At 33.9% G+C, this 17,656-nt stretch overlaps 1 protein-coding gene across 1 annotated transcript in view; it reads left to right on the top strand.

Moving 5' to 3' along the window:
- The window catches only part of RELN (reelin), a 548,597-nt gene that overhangs the window by 344,215 nt on the left and 186,726 nt on the right, over positions 1-17,656 (top strand). The window contains exons 12-17 of the mRNA XM_049783824.1: positions 2,658-2,809; positions 8,968-9,080; positions 10,511-10,719; positions 11,425-11,553; positions 12,635-12,744; positions 16,985-17,051. Coding sequence (XP_049639781.1) covers positions 2,658-2,809; positions 8,968-9,080; positions 10,511-10,719; positions 11,425-11,553; positions 12,635-12,744; positions 16,985-17,051 — 780 coding nt within the window. The remainder of the gene's footprint in view (positions 1-2,657; positions 2,810-8,967; positions 9,081-10,510; positions 10,720-11,424; positions 11,554-12,634; positions 12,745-16,984; positions 17,052-17,656) is intronic.

Genomic DNA, 17,656 nt, shown 5'->3' with positions numbered 1-17,656 from the left:
TTCTGAGCTTATAGCCAGGAGTAACCCCTGAGCATCAAATGGATGTGGCCCAAAAACAAAAACAAAAAAAATATTTCTCTCCCTTTAAACAAAAATAGACTAAACATTATTCTAACCTTCTTACTTCTAAGTAACAAAGTTGTCGTATGTGTTTTATTGATTATATAACTTTCTGTGTTTCAACTTCACTCCCATTCTGTAATAAATAATAGATATCACTTTGCTTATAATAAATATTATAGGGGCATTTTTTTTAAAGAAGTGACATCAAAGAATAAATATAAATTTCTTTGTTGGTTTTCCCCCAAAGGAAGAAATTTCATCAAATGCAGTTCACAAGAACCTGAATTTCTTTGGGAAAAAGCTAAATGTAAACCATAAAAAAATAACATGCCATGCTAAGAATTTAGCTAAATATTGCTAAATCTATAAAGTTTTTAAAGATTCGTTGAATTTTGAGGAAGTTATACCCGCTTACCTGAAGGATTATACTGTTTTTTATTTTAGGTAGTTGTCAAATGTGATATTTTCATAACTAAAAAACAATACAGCTTTCAACCTTACAGATGGAGCCATAGAAGTTCAGGCAGGTCAGAGTTCATCCAAGTGGTACCTGAGTTGATACTGCTCTGGGATCTCTTCAGAGATTCTTGCTCCAACAAAACTGAAGCCACTGTTAATAGAAATCATTGAAAGAGTGAGATTGTACTGCAACAGGCTTCTACTAATTTTAGTAGTGCATAATTTATTCAAAACAATGAAATTATTCACTTATTTTCACTTCAAGGGAAATAAACATATTGTACTTGTTTCAAAATAGGTTTATAAAGAAAAAATACTTCACTTTTGGGTTTTCTAAGAGTGGGGGAAATAAAGGCCAATGTGGAACAATGTTGAATTTTCTGACACTAAAGATTAAAAAAATATATACTCTTTGGACTATATCTCACACAGATCTCACTAGAGGTAGTGGGATTGTTGCTTTAAGAAAATTTGAATTTTAGTTTTCAACAAATATTTGATTAAATCACCATGAAATACACAGTAACAAAGTTGTTTATAACTGAGTTTCAGTCATATTATGTCCAATACCCATCTCCTCACATTTCCTTTCACCAGTGTCCTGAGTTTCCCTTCCACTCTCACCCCACCTGCCTCTCTCACAGACATTTTATTCTCTCTTTCTCTTTCACTCTCATCCTTTTTTCCTTTTAGACACTGTGGGTTGCAATATTATTAGTGAGAGGTAGCACACATACCACTTTACCTCCTTTCAGCACCCAGTTCTTGTTCAGAGAGATCATTTCCAACAATCATTGTCATTGTGGTCCCATCTCTGCCCTAATTACACTCCCCCTTATTTGTGGCAAGCTTCCTACCAATGACTGGTCCTCTTGGCCTTCTCTATTGTCTCTGAATATTATTACCATACTATCTTTTTAAATTCCACAAATGAGTAGACATTCTATGTCTATCCCTCTTCCTCTGACTCATTTAACTCAACATAATACTTTCCATATCCATTCAAGTATAAACAAATTTCATGACTTCTAAATGTTATTTTTTAACAATGAATGATTAAGAGAGAGAATTACTAATCTTATTTGACACTTTAATAGAAGGTTGTTTTAGTCTATTTCAATTCTTTTTCATTTTACATTTGGAAAATACTCTAAAGCAGATAGATGCCTTAGAGGAATCATCATGTGCATCATTTATAACTTTAACTTGCTTTGTGGATCAGTAAACTAAGTGGTTTAATTGGAATAAATGGAGCAAGTGAAAACCTAGTGAACCAATGTGAAATTGTCTTGTATGAATCAAGAGAGGTTTCTGATTAATTTATGGTGGTCCAATACTATTAAGAGCTACTTCCAAAAGTTAGTTACTATATTCCTTGAATAATTAATTCATTTTATTAAGAGACAAAAGAAAATCTCCATTTTTTTCACATAGTTGCAGAAATCTGGAATGTTTCAAAATAACCAGTTTAACACAATACCCAATTTAGAACTGAAACTACTAAAATAACAGAAAACTGACAAACGGAAGCTCTCAGACTGTATTATGATTTATCTGTTTGTATTTATCTGTGTATTTCAGTTTTATCCATCTATAGGTATGCTAGTTGCAGAAATAACATTGATCAGGTTAGACATTTCCAGAAATAAATAAAAGATTGAGTAATGATTTTAAAGTTGGTTAATATTTTTATTCTCTTCTTTGCATTCAAATACCTAATTGACAACCTATAAATCTCATTTCCTTATGGAAAATTTGCTAAGTTCTTGTAAGTTATTATTTTCATCAGATGACTACTTTCAGTATGGCAAGTAACAGAGTATGAAATTATTATTTACACTGTTCCTTGTTTCCTTAGTTCAGATTTTTTTACCTCACTTGTAAATACATTGGGAATTAATTATGTCACAGGCAAACTGCTCATAATACTGATTAAATGTTTATCTTTCTGAGAAAACCATACTTGTGAATTAAATGTACTTAAAAGACTGTCCATTATCTAAAATATCTAATACCACAACATTTTATCTCATATGTATCACTAAGTAAACATTTCTTATTAAAAATAAAGTATTAGATGGAGTCATATGGATATGACTTAATATTCTAACTCTTAATGGTTGTCATTTTTTAAGGTGGGACATCATAGGAGCTGTCATTGGTACAGAATGTGGAACAATAGAATCTGGCTTATCACTGGTCTTCCTTAAAGATGGAGAGAGGAAACTGTGCACACCATATATGGACACAACCAGTTATGGGAACCTGAGATTTTACTTTGTTATGGGTATGTATATCTTAAACAAATTGTATTGCCTAGGATCAGTTGTAGGCCAGCACCTCACTAGTTCCAAAGAAGTAAGATTGTTTATTATATAAAAAAATGATAAAAATACAAATTCTACTGGTTGAGCAAAAATTCACTCTTGCTTCCAGCCATCTCTGCCAGAACTACTCAGTATAAGAGCTAGTCCTTGCATGCCATGACTAAGCCTAAGGACGAAAATGCCATAATACCTTCCTTCTACCTCACCCTCAGTGGTTATAAATGAAAAGGCATGGGAGAAAAATGCAAAGCAAGTTCTTTGTCCAAAATCATTAGATTACACAAAAATCAGTCATCATGCAATGTAATTTCTGTCTACATGGATATCTCATCATCACATAACTTTTACTTTGGGAAGCTAAAATATATAGTCTCTTAGTAATACTCTTCATTTCCTAATATGTTGATGAATACATTAATTAGAAATGTTCATTAAGAGGTGGGACAAAAAAAGAAATGTTCATTAAGATATATGTTCTTCCAACTATTATAAAACAAATGATAGAAAAATACCCAAAATGGAGGTAGGGGATTGAATTTTTATAATAATTATCATTTTAATCAGAAATTATTCTTTCATTGGAGATCATTTTAGAACTGTGAATAGGTGTCACATGCCTTTGTTACTGAGAGACTAGAAGCTGCCAGGCAACACCTGGAAGTAAAATGAAAAATAAACATTGTCCACCTTTGAATTTACTATCAGATCAAACAGTTCTCCTGAGTCCAGCTATTAATTTCTCTCACAGCACTCACTTTCTACAGTTCAGGATAACATAGCAAACTTCAGGCCATATCGTGCTCTCAAACTTAGTGTCTGTGTAATGTTACCCCATTTTCCATAATGATTTGTTTGGTGACAAGAAGGTCGTAGTCATAAAATAGAACAATCTTCATTCCTACAGTAACTAAGGATGGAGCTGTCTGAAGTGACACCCAACTGACTATGGCCATTATGTTGGGAAGTAACACATAATCCCCTTCTGGTTGAGTAGGAGAATGGTGTCAGGTGATAAAACAGACAGAAGCATCAACTATAGAGTAGGGGATTTTTTATATTGAGAAATGTTGACATTGAAGCCTAAAGGTAGTAATCATAATTCAAGAGAGAATTGTTATTTGAGGTAAAAGGAAATGACAAAAGATATTGATAAAAGACATAAAGAAAGGCAGGTAGAAGGTGACATTTTGTGTTACAGGAGGAAAGGAAAGTAGTGAGTGGTTCAAGAGTGAGATGACAGAAACGTAATCGGCAGTGTAGATAAAGCCAAAGAGAAAGATATCAACCAACAATAAGGTCTTAGAGGCGATCATTGATTTTTGAGGGACTGTTTGTAAAGTGTATAGAGTTACAAGAAATGAAGTCATATGTCACTTGGAGACTGTCCCTTTAGGAAGTTCATCTATAAACAGAAGAAAGCAAATAGATCTGGTAAGAAAATTGTTTCCAGAGAAGATGTTTTTAGCATAAGACAAGTAGATCAAGCTGAATAGAATAATGGAAAAGAAGAGAAGACAGGGTAAGACAGAATAGAGTAGTTAAGGACAGTGGTAAATGATCACAGGCCTTTACATGGTGATGTGCAGTAACTTAGTATATATAATATATATATATATAACATATATACTTTCCTAGGAAAAGTAGGAAAGTAGATGGAAAGATATTTAGATATGATAATATTGAAGTGTCCCCTCAAAAACTAGTGCCTCAGAAAATTTGTGATTGATTGTGAGATTGGACCAGATAATACTCCCTCTTTCTGTGGTCCTAACTATATGTTCTTTTTGTTTCATTCCATGTTTTTATCAGCTTATTGTAACTATAATTTCTGGACAGTTTGATCAACTTTCAAAGTTATTTTTCAAGGATTATTTCCTTCTTTCATGAATTCATTCAATGTAAACTTATTGAGTACAAAAATGCAGTACTGTCTTTAGGAAGAGAATGTCATGACTAAAGGAATATTATATATGTCAATGTTTATTTACTTTCTTTAACAGTACTCACTAAGCATTTCCTATGTACCCACATCTTTTTTTTTTTTTTGGTTTTTGGGCCACACCCGGTAACGCTCAGGGGTTACTCCTGGCTATGTGCTCAGAAGTTGCTCCTGGCTTGGGGGACCATATGGGACACCGGGGGATTGAACCGCGGTCCGTCCAAGGCTAGCGCAGGCAAGGCAGGCACCTTACCTTTAGCGCCACCGCCCGGCCCCCGTACCCACATCTTTTAACCCATACTTATATCACTTTTCTCTGAGTTTGACTACAGTTGTAAAGCACACGCGCGCGCGCACACACACACACACACACACACACACACACACACACACACATATATATATACCTTATTTTACCTTGTTAAATTTTTTTTATTTTTTATTGAGACCATTGTGAATTACAAGTCTTTCACAGTGGTATTTCAGGCATATAGTCACACTGAATCGGTCTATTCACACCACCAGTATTGACCTCCCTCCACCATAGTTCATTCCCCACATGCAACCCATACCTCCACCCTTACCATCCTGGACTACTAGTGTAACAGGTTCATTTTTGGTCCATTTTGTGTTTGGCTTGTTATAGTTTGGGTCTCTTGATTCTATTGTCATTGACTTTGCTTGGGTTTTCAGATATGACTTTTTTCTTTTTTTTTTTAAATAATATCTTTAAACAAACATGTCTGTAGTTGGGTTTCAGTCATAAAAAGAACAGCCCCCTTCACCTTTCCCACCATCAATGTTCCCATATCCCTCCTCCCCCAACCCCTGCCTATATGTGAGACAGGCATTCTATTTCTCTCATTTATTAATAGACAGAGCGATAGCACAGTGGAAGAACATGTGGCTTACATGTGGCCGACACAGAGCAGACCTGGGTTCAATTCCGACATCTCCTATGGTCCCCTGAGCCTGCCAGGAGCGATTATCTTTTTTTTTTCACTCATTGCTCCTGATACTACTTGGTCCCTGGGTACCAATCACTTTTTTACCTTTCTCCTTTTGTAGGAAGACATAGAAGTATGAGGCAGAACAAAATAATTCAACTTCTAAGGTTCTATGTAAAAGACAGGAGCACCTATCTAGAATATATATATATGTATATATATACATATATATGTATATGTGTGTATATATAATTTAAAGAAGAAAAACAGGAAAGGCATATGTGGCAAGTTTTGGTTTTGGTTTGCTTGTTTTGTTTTGTTTTCATAAGCACAGTAAACATTGGGAAATTAGAAAGGAAATTTCTTGGCCTAAGGTATAGGGTGTTTCCACTGTTAAAAACTGAGGGTAAAGAGGGTTTAATAGGGGGGAGTGAGCAGATCAGAATTGAGGAGGTGAGAGGATAGAAGAGCATTTGTAAGGTGTTAGAGGAGGAAGAGATAGTATATAATAGGAACTATATTCAATATAGACAGATATTATATATGATGCAGATTAGACAAATATAGAGGAATTCACCACACACACACACATACACACACACACACACACACACACACACACAATGGAGATCTATTCCTAAGTTACAGTTGAAAGTCTGACCCTTATGATATGGGTCAGAGCACTTAAAAAATGTAGCCAACACAATGGGAGGGGAAGAATTTTCCAGTTTATAGGCAGTTAATCAATAGTGGGGATAAACATTGCTAGATAAAAGCTTCTGTGTTTAGATTTGCATGGAGCATTCTTAGGGCAATCATAATTTTCACATCTAGGAATCTACCTTGTTAAATTTAAACTTCTAGTTTTTAGCCATACCCAATTGTGCTCAGGGGCTGTCTGATTGGAAGACATTTCTTTTGGTGCTCAGGGAACCATAACACTGGGATCAAACTTAGCACTACATGTTCCCATCTATAAACTCCCAAATGCTTATCTTCATTTGCTTCCACATACAAGGGGTGTGGTCAGCCTGTTGAACTTTTTTACTCAACAGCCCATAAATTGCAAGCTCTTAAAGACTTATTTCTCCTTTTAGCCCAATGTTCTATATATAGTAAATATAAAAACACATTTCTAATAGTAATATCTTAATGACTGCCTGAAAGAGATTTAATATATCTTTTAAATAACTATCCATCTAGTGTCATGAAAGACTTCTGTACCTTAATTGCTTTACAAAATGCCCCTTGAGTCATTCCATTTCACAGTGCATCAAAGCATGTGAAGCTCATGAAGAATCCATATCCTTCTGTAGGAGCTGCTGTCACTGAAACTTCACAGAACTGATAAATTGCCCCCAAGGGGATCTTTCAGATAAAGTCTGTCATCATTTTTTTAAGTCTTGGCTCCTTTTGGACTTTCTTCTCCTGTCATTGTGGGCTGGATGAGACTCCCACATGTGTTTCAGTTTTCTGAAAGGCAGGTGCAGTTCATGAACTGTTCTTAAGAGAGCAGAAGGGATTTATAGGTAACAAGCCAGTGAAATTAGAGACATGTTGATTCAATTCCTATGTTTCTGAGTATAGTGCTTTAAACATTCTACCTTGATCTTTTACCCTTTATGTTCTTTTGGGAGGAGGATAGTTTTTTAATAAGTACTCAAAAAAGAATTTAAAATTTTTGAATGAGAATTGGGTTTTTATCTATATCTTTCTACAGATACTGTCACTGAATGAGCTGGGGCTAAACTGTATTTTTCATAACATTGAAATATGTGCTAAGATACCAAAAACTGATGCCAGATGTCAAAAATCATAATATTTTTTCTGCATGTTGTTGCCCTTAAATAGTAAACATATAATAGGAAAGTTGTACATCATCACCATATCTGGCTTTTCTATTCTCAGTTCAAATTGCTTAACTCAGTAAATATTTATTGCATGCCAAGCACATATGTGTATCAAATGTGACTGGCTGCATTTACACTTTACAAATATCTTCATATAAGTTATTTATCTTATTATCTCATTTGTGCTTAACATTTGAAGTTTATTACTTAACATCAAATACCAATAATTTATACTCAAGATCAAACCTTAATTGCCCAGGTTGAATTAGAGCCATTTATAGTAATTAATTTACTTATACAAATAATGAATTTGAACCACTATTTTGATTTTACAAGATTTACTCAGAAGGTAGATTACTTTGTTCTTGAGTTCTGAGGTTGTCCTATTTGACTCTTGCTAGAGTATTAGAAATTACAATTACAGAAATTGCCTGTAGATGAAAATTAATATTGACAGTAATTGATTGAAAATGGAGGAAGTTTTTGAAGGGTAATAATTTTTAAAAGCTAATGTTGCAAACTTTGAGCCTTAGGGATAGCCTATATGCCAAGAAGTATCACAAAGATACTTACATCCCTGCTATTATTGGTGCTAATATGAAGAATTAAAGAAGCAGGGAAAGGCATCTAGTTAGACATAAAATCCTTTAAAAACCTATGATGTGTATAGTTGACAAAATCAGCAACAGTAAGAATAGTAAATGATCTTCAATTTCACTTACCAGCTCTGTAACTCATTTTATCACAAGGATGATTATAATTACCTTTCAATTCTAGCATTATATCATTTCATATTATTATAAAGTATAGTGATAAAGGAATAAAATGTGTACCTTGAAAAGGCAAATAAGATACCAAAATCAAAAATGAAAATGTAAAATGAATTACATTTAAAATTCCAATGCCAGGTATGTGCTAAAATATTAAGTATATTCTATATATCAGTTTAAATACCACTGATTCAAAAATCTTTGATGTAATGAAACATGATTCTTTTTAAAAAACCATAATTAGTAGATTATGAATGTTAACTATAATGGAACTCAGATCTAAGATAGAAGTGGTTTATTTAAAAGCAGAGCACATCTTTGTAATGAGAGCTATAATATGGACATGCAGTCGCGACTCGTTACAGACTATTATTTGATTAAACTCATTAAGCAAATAGTTACTTTGGCCTTCACAAATGTCAAGTCTTTGATCTTTAGCACGGCCTATCTGAGCTGTCTTCATAAATTATCTCCTTGGGTTTAGTTACCTTGCTCAAGGTGATTTTTAAGTAAAATCTGGGTTCTATAATTCTTCTTATCCTGAAATTTAACCCTATGATATGTTTATGGTTACATTTGGATATTAACAACTGAAAATGTTTGTTTGTGCAGGAGGTATTTGTGACCCTGGAGAGTCCCATGAAAATGATATCATCGTGTATGCAAAGGTTGAAGGAAGAAAAGAGCACTTTACACTGGATACTCTTTCCTATTCCTCTTACAAGGTACTATTATCAAACTTGTGAACAATGGCCTGACCAGTCTGTGTTAAATCCCCACCCTAACAACCACATGCAGAAGATAAATATCTCTTCTAAAGCTGAAGAAGTGGTCTGATTTCTTTAACATGGTGTTTTAAGGCTCAGCTTTTCTTATTTTATTTATTATTATTATTATTATTATTATTATTATTATTATTATTATTATTATTATTTTGGTTTTTGGCAGAGCTCAGAGGTTACTACTTGTGGCTCTACTCTATGCTCAGATAAGGCAAAAGCCTTATCTTCATGCTATCTCTTCGGCCCCAAGGCTCACCTTTTCTTTTGTAATACAAACTAAAAATGCAAATTCATCAGGAAGAATGTTTCATGACTACTGAGATAATGAATGACTTCTGTAGTCCCCATAGCTATTGTCTCCAAGAAAACCTAAAAAGTGGCCATAGTGATCAGCCTTACAGACTTGCTCTCAGGCATAGTAAGAATTTAGCTAACAACTAGAAGTCTCCCAAATGGAATATGTTGTATAAGTACAAATTAAAGTACAAAAAAAAATAAAACTATGGACCTTTTTTTTCCCCTTGCCTCTTGAATTTAGGACAGGTATGGGTTCTAAATTTGTTATGAAAATCTTCAAAACAGTGTATGAACCTTGTCATAAGTGTAGAATTGTTATTCTAACAGTAGATTAGTATTTGTTAAAGCTGCATTCAGAGTATTGATTTGTTAGTATTATATTCACATTGATTTAAAAAAACTTGAAAACTGCCAGAGCCTAATATCTTGGATCTTTCTGTAAAGACATGGGAGTCTGTTTAACATGGGAGTTAAAAATAGAAACAACCAGTGAAAGTGTCCAGCACCCTTTACATGTCAATATCACTCAAATTATTCCATTTGAGATTTCATCATATATTACTTTTTCTGTAAAAAGGATTATACCTACTCTACATACCACAGAGCATATCAATTATGTAAGCTACCTTTCATTAACTCACTGTATCTAAATGGTTCTAGACAGACTACCTATTTTTAGAATACCTAGATTTGAAAATCATCATTATTCCTTACAAACCTATTTGGAAAAGATTGATGATGATACAGTATAAATTTCAAGTTTCCTTTGCCTTGTATTACAATATATAACTTAGATATACATACTTTGATAACTTTTACCAATTTGTCTTCCAGTCATGGAGGGCCTGTATGTTATGTGGTAAGCTCCACTTTTTTTGTGAAGATGAAATTCTAATTGACTAAAAAAAATGTTCACTGAGGACAGTGCCTTCTATGAAGTAACAGATGTTACGCATTGGGCTTTGGCACTTAATAGATAGCTGCTATGCACATTATGCTTGTAAGATCAAGTCTAGAATATTTCAAACAGACTCACATGGGGAGAATTTGTGATTTTGGTTGCCTTTGTTTTCAAGGTTTCATCTTTGGTTTCTGTGGTCATCAATCCTGAACTTCAGACTCCTGCTACCAAATTTTGTCTAAGGCAAAAAAACCATCAAGGACAAAATAGGAATGTTTGGGCTGTAGACTTCTTCCATGTCTTACCTGTTCTTCCTTCTACAATGTCTCACATGATTCAGTTTTCCATTAATCTAGGATGTGGAACACACCAACCTGGTAACAGGTAAGAAACTAGTATGTAATGTGGAAACTGATTGAAAATGAACATGTTGGCTTGTCAGTGAAACCAGAGAAATTTGAGAGTAGGTTTTTAGTTAGATCATAAACAAAATAAACATCAATAAATTATACACTTCTTCCCCAAAAAAGTTTGATTATTATACAACATATGGTTGAATAGAGTTTAAGCAGAAATGTCTTTATTGTAGGAGCTGGGTCTTAGGTATGGCTGTGCTATGGCAGCCATTCATTCCAACAGATTGCTGAGTGAGAAGGCAAAACAAATAACTGGGGAAAAAAAAGCTTGACCTCTTGTTGGTTAGTGACCCCCTAATAATAGGCACAGAAATCAATTAGCACGTCAAGAGCTCTGACTTCTCAGTTTCACTGGCTGAAGTGTGACTCGTGTCCTTTCCAAGATTTTTGTCAGTCTCACATTCACAGGAAGAAGTGACAGTGTGAGACATGGTAATTACCTTGCCATCTATCAAACTCAAGGGCATGAACTCAAACTACCATTTGTCTTCTTTAAAATTGTTTGTTTCCATAACAGTAATTTAACTGCATTCCCTTCAAAGACCTCAGTGGAAAATAAAATATTAATTTTGGAAGGAGCATCTCAATATTTTTACCCTTGTTCTGTAACCATTGAGATAAGTAATATATTTTCTTTACCCCTTTCATGTTCTGTTTCTTCTGGTGTTATCAGTGTCAGCTTAGAGTTTTCAACGAACCATGGACGTTCTTGGTCCCTTCTCCACACCGAATGTTTGCCTGAGATCTGTGCTGGATCACACCTCCCCCATAGTACCATCTACTCCTCTGAAAACTACAGTGGGTAAGTTCTCTTAAGATACTGACAAATATGAATTCATGTTGCAAAATTAAAGTTAATGAAAAGGCTGATGACTGCAGTTTTGGCATAATAGATAGAGAAATGACCTTCTTTTTCAATCAGTTTATTTAGGAATAGTTGCATAAAACGACAGCAACTATCTGATAAAAGGTCAATCTGATAAAAGTTGAGACTCTGCAGACGCCTGATGGCTCTTACATAACTTGGCACTTACATTTTGACTTACATAAATTAATTTTTTTGCAAAGTAAAATGTTTTATTTAGAAGAGAGAAAAAGAATGAGAGAGAGAACACATCATAAGTTGAGATGCTGGTGAACCTTAATATAAAGAAATGCACTATAAATTAGAATGATTCATAGTGATCCTCTGTTTATTGCCAAAAGACTCATAATCAAAATACCTATGAAAAGATGCAGCATCAAGAAGTGTAATTAAGCTTTAGAACTGAACCTGAATTCAAATCCTGGTTCTTTCAGGAACTATTTTTGTAACAATATTTACTCTAACTTTTCTCTTCTTTCCAAATACATTGAGGACAATAATACACCCTTTGGAACTGTTCACATAATTAAAAATTACTTTATAGAATCCTGACCATTTTTGAAATAAGCTCTTGATAAATAGAAAAATGACAATCAAGGATATCAAAATTGAGAGTTATTTTTTTATCTTAGCCTCTCTGTGTATAGGACTAGAGAATAGCCCCCCAAAAGGTGTTCATCAGCCTCTTTTCTTTGTGTAAATGTTTACAATAAAATAGCACCATGAAACAATATATGTTAGGTTCTATCATTGATAAAACTCTAAAAAATAATGTCAAAAAAGTAAGTAAATAGTACTTGTCATTTTTTAACAAACCAACTACATAGGTAAGATAGAAATGCTGTTGGGAGTTGTATGCACGCTAAAAAAAAGTAAATAAGCTTCACAGGTAAACAATTTGTTATCAAATTTTATACTATCCCAAGTATACAGACACTAAGATATTAAAAGCATGAAAAGTATATCTTTGTTAAATGTGAAACATAATTTGGAAGCTGTTTGTGCTAAATTCTTGCAGGTGGAGCCGAATAACTATTCCCCTTCCCAATGCTGCGCTAACCAGAGACACTAGAATCCGCTGGAGACAAACAGGACCAATTCTTGGAAACATGTGGGCAATTGATAATGGTTAGTTTGTGTCTGTCATAATCACATGCCATTGATGTAGAGTCTTCCTGTCCTTTTGTTCATCAGCACAGGCTTAATCACATTCCTAAGTCATGGTCTTGTGATTCATTAAACACCCTTTCTTCACTTTCTCCTTTGCATTCCATTAGAAAACCAGGGATGCACAATCATTAAAAAAAAAAAGGAAAGAAAAAAAGAAAGAAAGAAGGCAATGGAGTCAGCAATATTGGATGCTAGAATGTTTCAACATACATAATTTTAAAATGCAGAAAGCTCTGAAACTCAAATTCAGAGTTGATGACAAGGGCTATCCTAACATTTTCTTTGAATGTCTTATACAAAATTAACATAAACACTTACCATACTATGTATTAAAATAGGAATCGTTCTCTTAGTAACTACTGCAACATCTGGAATGCTTATCTTTTAAATGCAGACACCACACAAAAAATATCATCTCCAAAATGCTAGTGAGATTTTATATTGCCTTCTCAGAAAACAATATAAAATATATATGCATGGAGATGGAGTTATATAGCACAGTGGGTAGGGTATTTGCTTTGCAAGCAGCCAAGCTAGCTTCAATTTCCAACATCTTATACAGTCCCCAGAGCCTGCCAGGTGTGATTTCTGAATGCAGAGCTAGGAGTAACCTCTGAACACCTCTGGTTATGACCCAAAAAAACAAAAAATAAATGAATATAAATAAATAAATAAATAAAATATATACATAAAATATTCTGTTAACTTTAAAATTAACAGAAAAGTGATAATATTCACATAACTTAAAAATCAAGATTACTTATGACAAATTCACATGAAAGAAGGTATTTAAACTATTTTGGTATATGGCTGTTTCTTGTTCTAAATAACCAACTTTTTTTAATGAGTCTACCAACAGGCATATTCATTAAAGTAGATTTTCTTTTTCAAAGAATATATAAAAGTGACTCTGTATATAGAGTTATAAGGAAAATAAAAAAGAAAAGGAGAGCCAACTGACAGTACTTACTAACTTTGGGTCATTTTTATAAAGTGGGAAGATACTATACCATTATCTTTCCATGTATTGATATTTTTGTTATTTACGAATAAACTGGAAATTGAAGCCATTAAATTTATAGAACTAGGGGCCAGAGAGATAGCATGGAGGTAAGGCATTTGCCTCTCATGCAGAAGGTCAGTGGTTCAAATCCCGGCATCCCATATGGTCTCCTGAGCCTGCCAGGAGCAATTTCTGAGCATAGAGCCAGGAGTAACCCCTGAACACTGCTGGGTGTGACCAAAAAAAATGTATAGCACTCATAAATAACTTTAGGCAAGATAACTAACTGATGAGCAAATATAAATTTTTTCAGCACTGTTGATTCAAAGAAGCCCAATTAAAAGTCCAGATATCAAAGACTCATATGACTTGTCAACATTAAATAGTACAGAACATTTATGAAAACATCTAAGGATAAATTATTAAAATGAAACGAAGCTTCTCCATTGGTAGAACATTCTGCTTAGCATTTTACTGAGTAGTCATGATAATTAGCTCTAGAGAATAATGTGTGACAGTAAGATATGGGTGACTTTTGCCTACTGTCATACATTTCACCATCCTGTAATAAACATTATTTTGTAATCATAAAATAAATTTAAAATACATTATAAGCAAAGCAAGTAAATTAAAATTGCAACGAAAAATTGATAAGCCTAAGTAAAAAAAGCTAAACTTCTAACGAAAGTTATCCCAACTTGATTCTAAGTCAGAAATTACATACTACACATCTAGAGCACCCATAATATTGCTTTGAGTTACAAGACATAAAACCAAAGGAATGAGCAAAAAGAGTCATGCTTGTTGCCAGTTATATAACTTGGATAAGTTGTACTTCAATTCCGTTATCCTTTATTTAAGCTGTCAACCAAAACAGGATCTGCTTTCTGACTTCTTCCTAAAGCAAGAAGACACACACTCCTTCCCAAGAGAAATGTAAAACAGTTTACCCAAGCATCCTCTCCCACTTCATTGTGGAATTCCAGGATTATGTCACAAAAAAACAAGTATAGATGGGGGCAAAAGAGGTAATCTCATTTTGTTAGATATGTATCCTTTAAATAGTGGTTAGTTCCTACTAATAAAGTTAGTTTCTGCTAGTAAAGAAAATATTTTTTGTAAATAACTTTGAAATTCTTAGGAAAATAAGTGGGAAATCCTGGAACAAATTTCAACACATTTCAGCTTTTCTAATTGATCACATTAACAGAAATGATAATAATAAGGAAAGCTGATTTGTCCTTTCTGTAGTTTTAGGAACAAGGAGCCTGTAAAGTTACTCATACTTTGAGTCCTAATGACTCAAGCATTAGCAAGGAGAGATAACAAAAAAATTCTTAATTACAAGGGCCAGAGATGTGACCAACCACTGTTTGACCCGCAGCATCATATATGGCTTCCAAAAAAATGCCAAGAGTGATCCCTGAGTAAGCCCTAAGCACGTGGTGTGTTGCTTCAAAACAAATAAAAAGTCTAAATTATATACTTTTTTAATTTCAATTACCTGTAATCCTGCTTCATTAAGGTTTTCGGCAAAAGGGATTTTTTTGAACCATGGTGTGATGTACTATAAGGTAATTCCCAAAGTAACCCTGTAGAATGCACTGAACCTCTTACAGAATTCATCAGTCAACAAGTAAAGCATACAACCAAATATGCTGGAAAAATAGTTCATACACATTTCCAGTAAAAGAATAAACAATCAGTTTTCTAATTCCTCAGTCCTTAGCTAATGGGAGGCATCAAAGAAGATGAACAGGAGGACATTAAAGGATGTCTGGCAGTATGGTGGTAATGATCCTAAAGTTATGTATCAGAATCCTTGCTAATGATGAGATGTTTTCTCTTATTTTTTTCCTCCAAGAAATATTAACTCATTTTCAAGAATTGGGACACAAGGACTTAGTTAAGATAAATTATTTAAATTTCCCCAAGTGAAATAGAACAATTTTATCCAGGGTTATGTGACACCTAAAGCCAATATCCTTAAGCACTTTGCTTCTACCCACCTAATCTCTCCTAACTCAGCAATTTCCTTCCTTAAGAGTAGCAGCGCTGCCTGCTTTGCTTTTCATTGGCGTTACTACAGCAGTTAATTGACTCCAAAGAGTAAATGCGTTAGGGAGCACAGACCCCCCACACACACACACACACTCACTCACACACACACAAATTTAATTTTAAAATAAACAACTACATTTAACATGATTATTAAACAGGAGAACCTTAGAATGGTAAATTTGTTTATGTCTAAAATTGAATTCTTATGATCTTAACAGACAACATTTCTAATTACAGATTTGTCTTACTTTTACAGTATTTTGTGTTACTGATTATAGTGATGATCAAAAGTTTAGTATCCTAAGTGTTAATCAGTATTTTATCAGTACTCCAAAGATTATAATTTAGGCTTATGCTAACATTATTAGGAAAGTTACCATTTAGGAAAAGATTTCCATTGTGGAGAAAACTTTATGCACAACAACAACTTTTTCTCTCCCTGTTTCATGAAGCAATAATTAATATTTGAAATAGATTTAGCAATCATTTACAATATTAAAGACTTTTATCCTGAAAGAAACAATTATTAATTTTAAAAATAAGTTATACTATCTCCATTTCATATATACCAAGTGGTCCTTCATAAATTTGTTTTTATCAAAACCGAAATGTCATGGAAAGTTCAAGACAGAATCACTAATATTCTATGCAAGAGCATCTTAACTGAAGAGACTTCATTAAGGAACCTCAATTATATTTTCTACCTCTTTTTAGTTATTAAAACCATAGAAGAAATATTTGTGTGGGCCCGGAGAGATAGCACAGCGGTGTTTGCCTTGCAAGCAGCCAATCAAGGACCAAAAGGTGGTTGGTTCGAATCCTGGTGTCCCATATGGTCCCCCCGTGCCTGCCAGGAGCTATTTCTGAGCATACAGCCAGGAGTAACCCCTGAGCACTGCCGGGTGTGGCCCAAAAACCAAAAAAAAAAAAAGAAATATTTGTGTAAGTTATGTGATTACAATTGATTTGTAGTTAGGGACTAACCTCTTACATAAAGCTATAAACCTGGATTCCTGTGCAAACATTTAAGAATCTAGATTTCGTACGTATTTCATAAAATTGTGTCATATGCTGATGGCATTCTTGATTTTTCCAATTATGTTACTCTTTCACACGTTCTCTTTTGCCCTGCAGTTTATATTGGTCCATCCTGTCTCAAATTCTGTTCTGGCAGAGGACAGTGCACTCGGCATGGTTGCAAGTAAGCTTAATACAATTATATTTATGCTTCTCTTTTTGGCATGTACTTTACATATTGAAGTCTTTGTCACTTTTATAAGACACTGTTTCCTTTATAGGCTCTGGAGGTCTTTGTAGATCTAAAAGTGGAATACCACAGGGGCTAGACTGATAGTATAGTGGATAGGGCATTGGCCTTGCACATGGCTGACCCAGATTCCATCCCTGGCATCCCTAAGTCCACCAGGAGTGATTCAGGAATATAGAACCAATTCCTAAGCATTGCCAGGTTTGGCATAAACCCAAAAATAAATAAATAAAAATTAGGATATCCCAAATGGCATTTACGTAAACTAGAATATTAAAAGATAATAAATAGAGTTTACAATATAAATTATATTGCAAGTGGAAATTATTAACAAACAACCTTTTAAACTATGCTGTGAACAAACAGACCTCATTAAAATCTGTGAATAAATTTGAATTCCTCTTAGTTTGATTCCTGCTTCTTCTTCTTTTAGTCACCTTCTTCACTCTCTTTCTCCATGAAATTCTACTAGTGTTCAATTGTATTTTATTTCTTAACATACCTTGTTAGTGAATTCTAAAATTCATTAGAAGAAGCTA

This window comes from Suncus etruscus, chromosome 1, assembly GCF_024139225.1.
Source record: "Suncus etruscus isolate mSunEtr1 chromosome 1, mSunEtr1.pri.cur, whole genome shotgun sequence".
Classification (NCBI taxonomy): domain Eukaryota; kingdom Metazoa; phylum Chordata; class Mammalia; order Eulipotyphla; family Soricidae; genus Suncus; species Suncus etruscus.
Note: the sequence above shows the minus strand (reverse complement) of the source record. Positions and strands in the feature narration are given on the sequence as shown.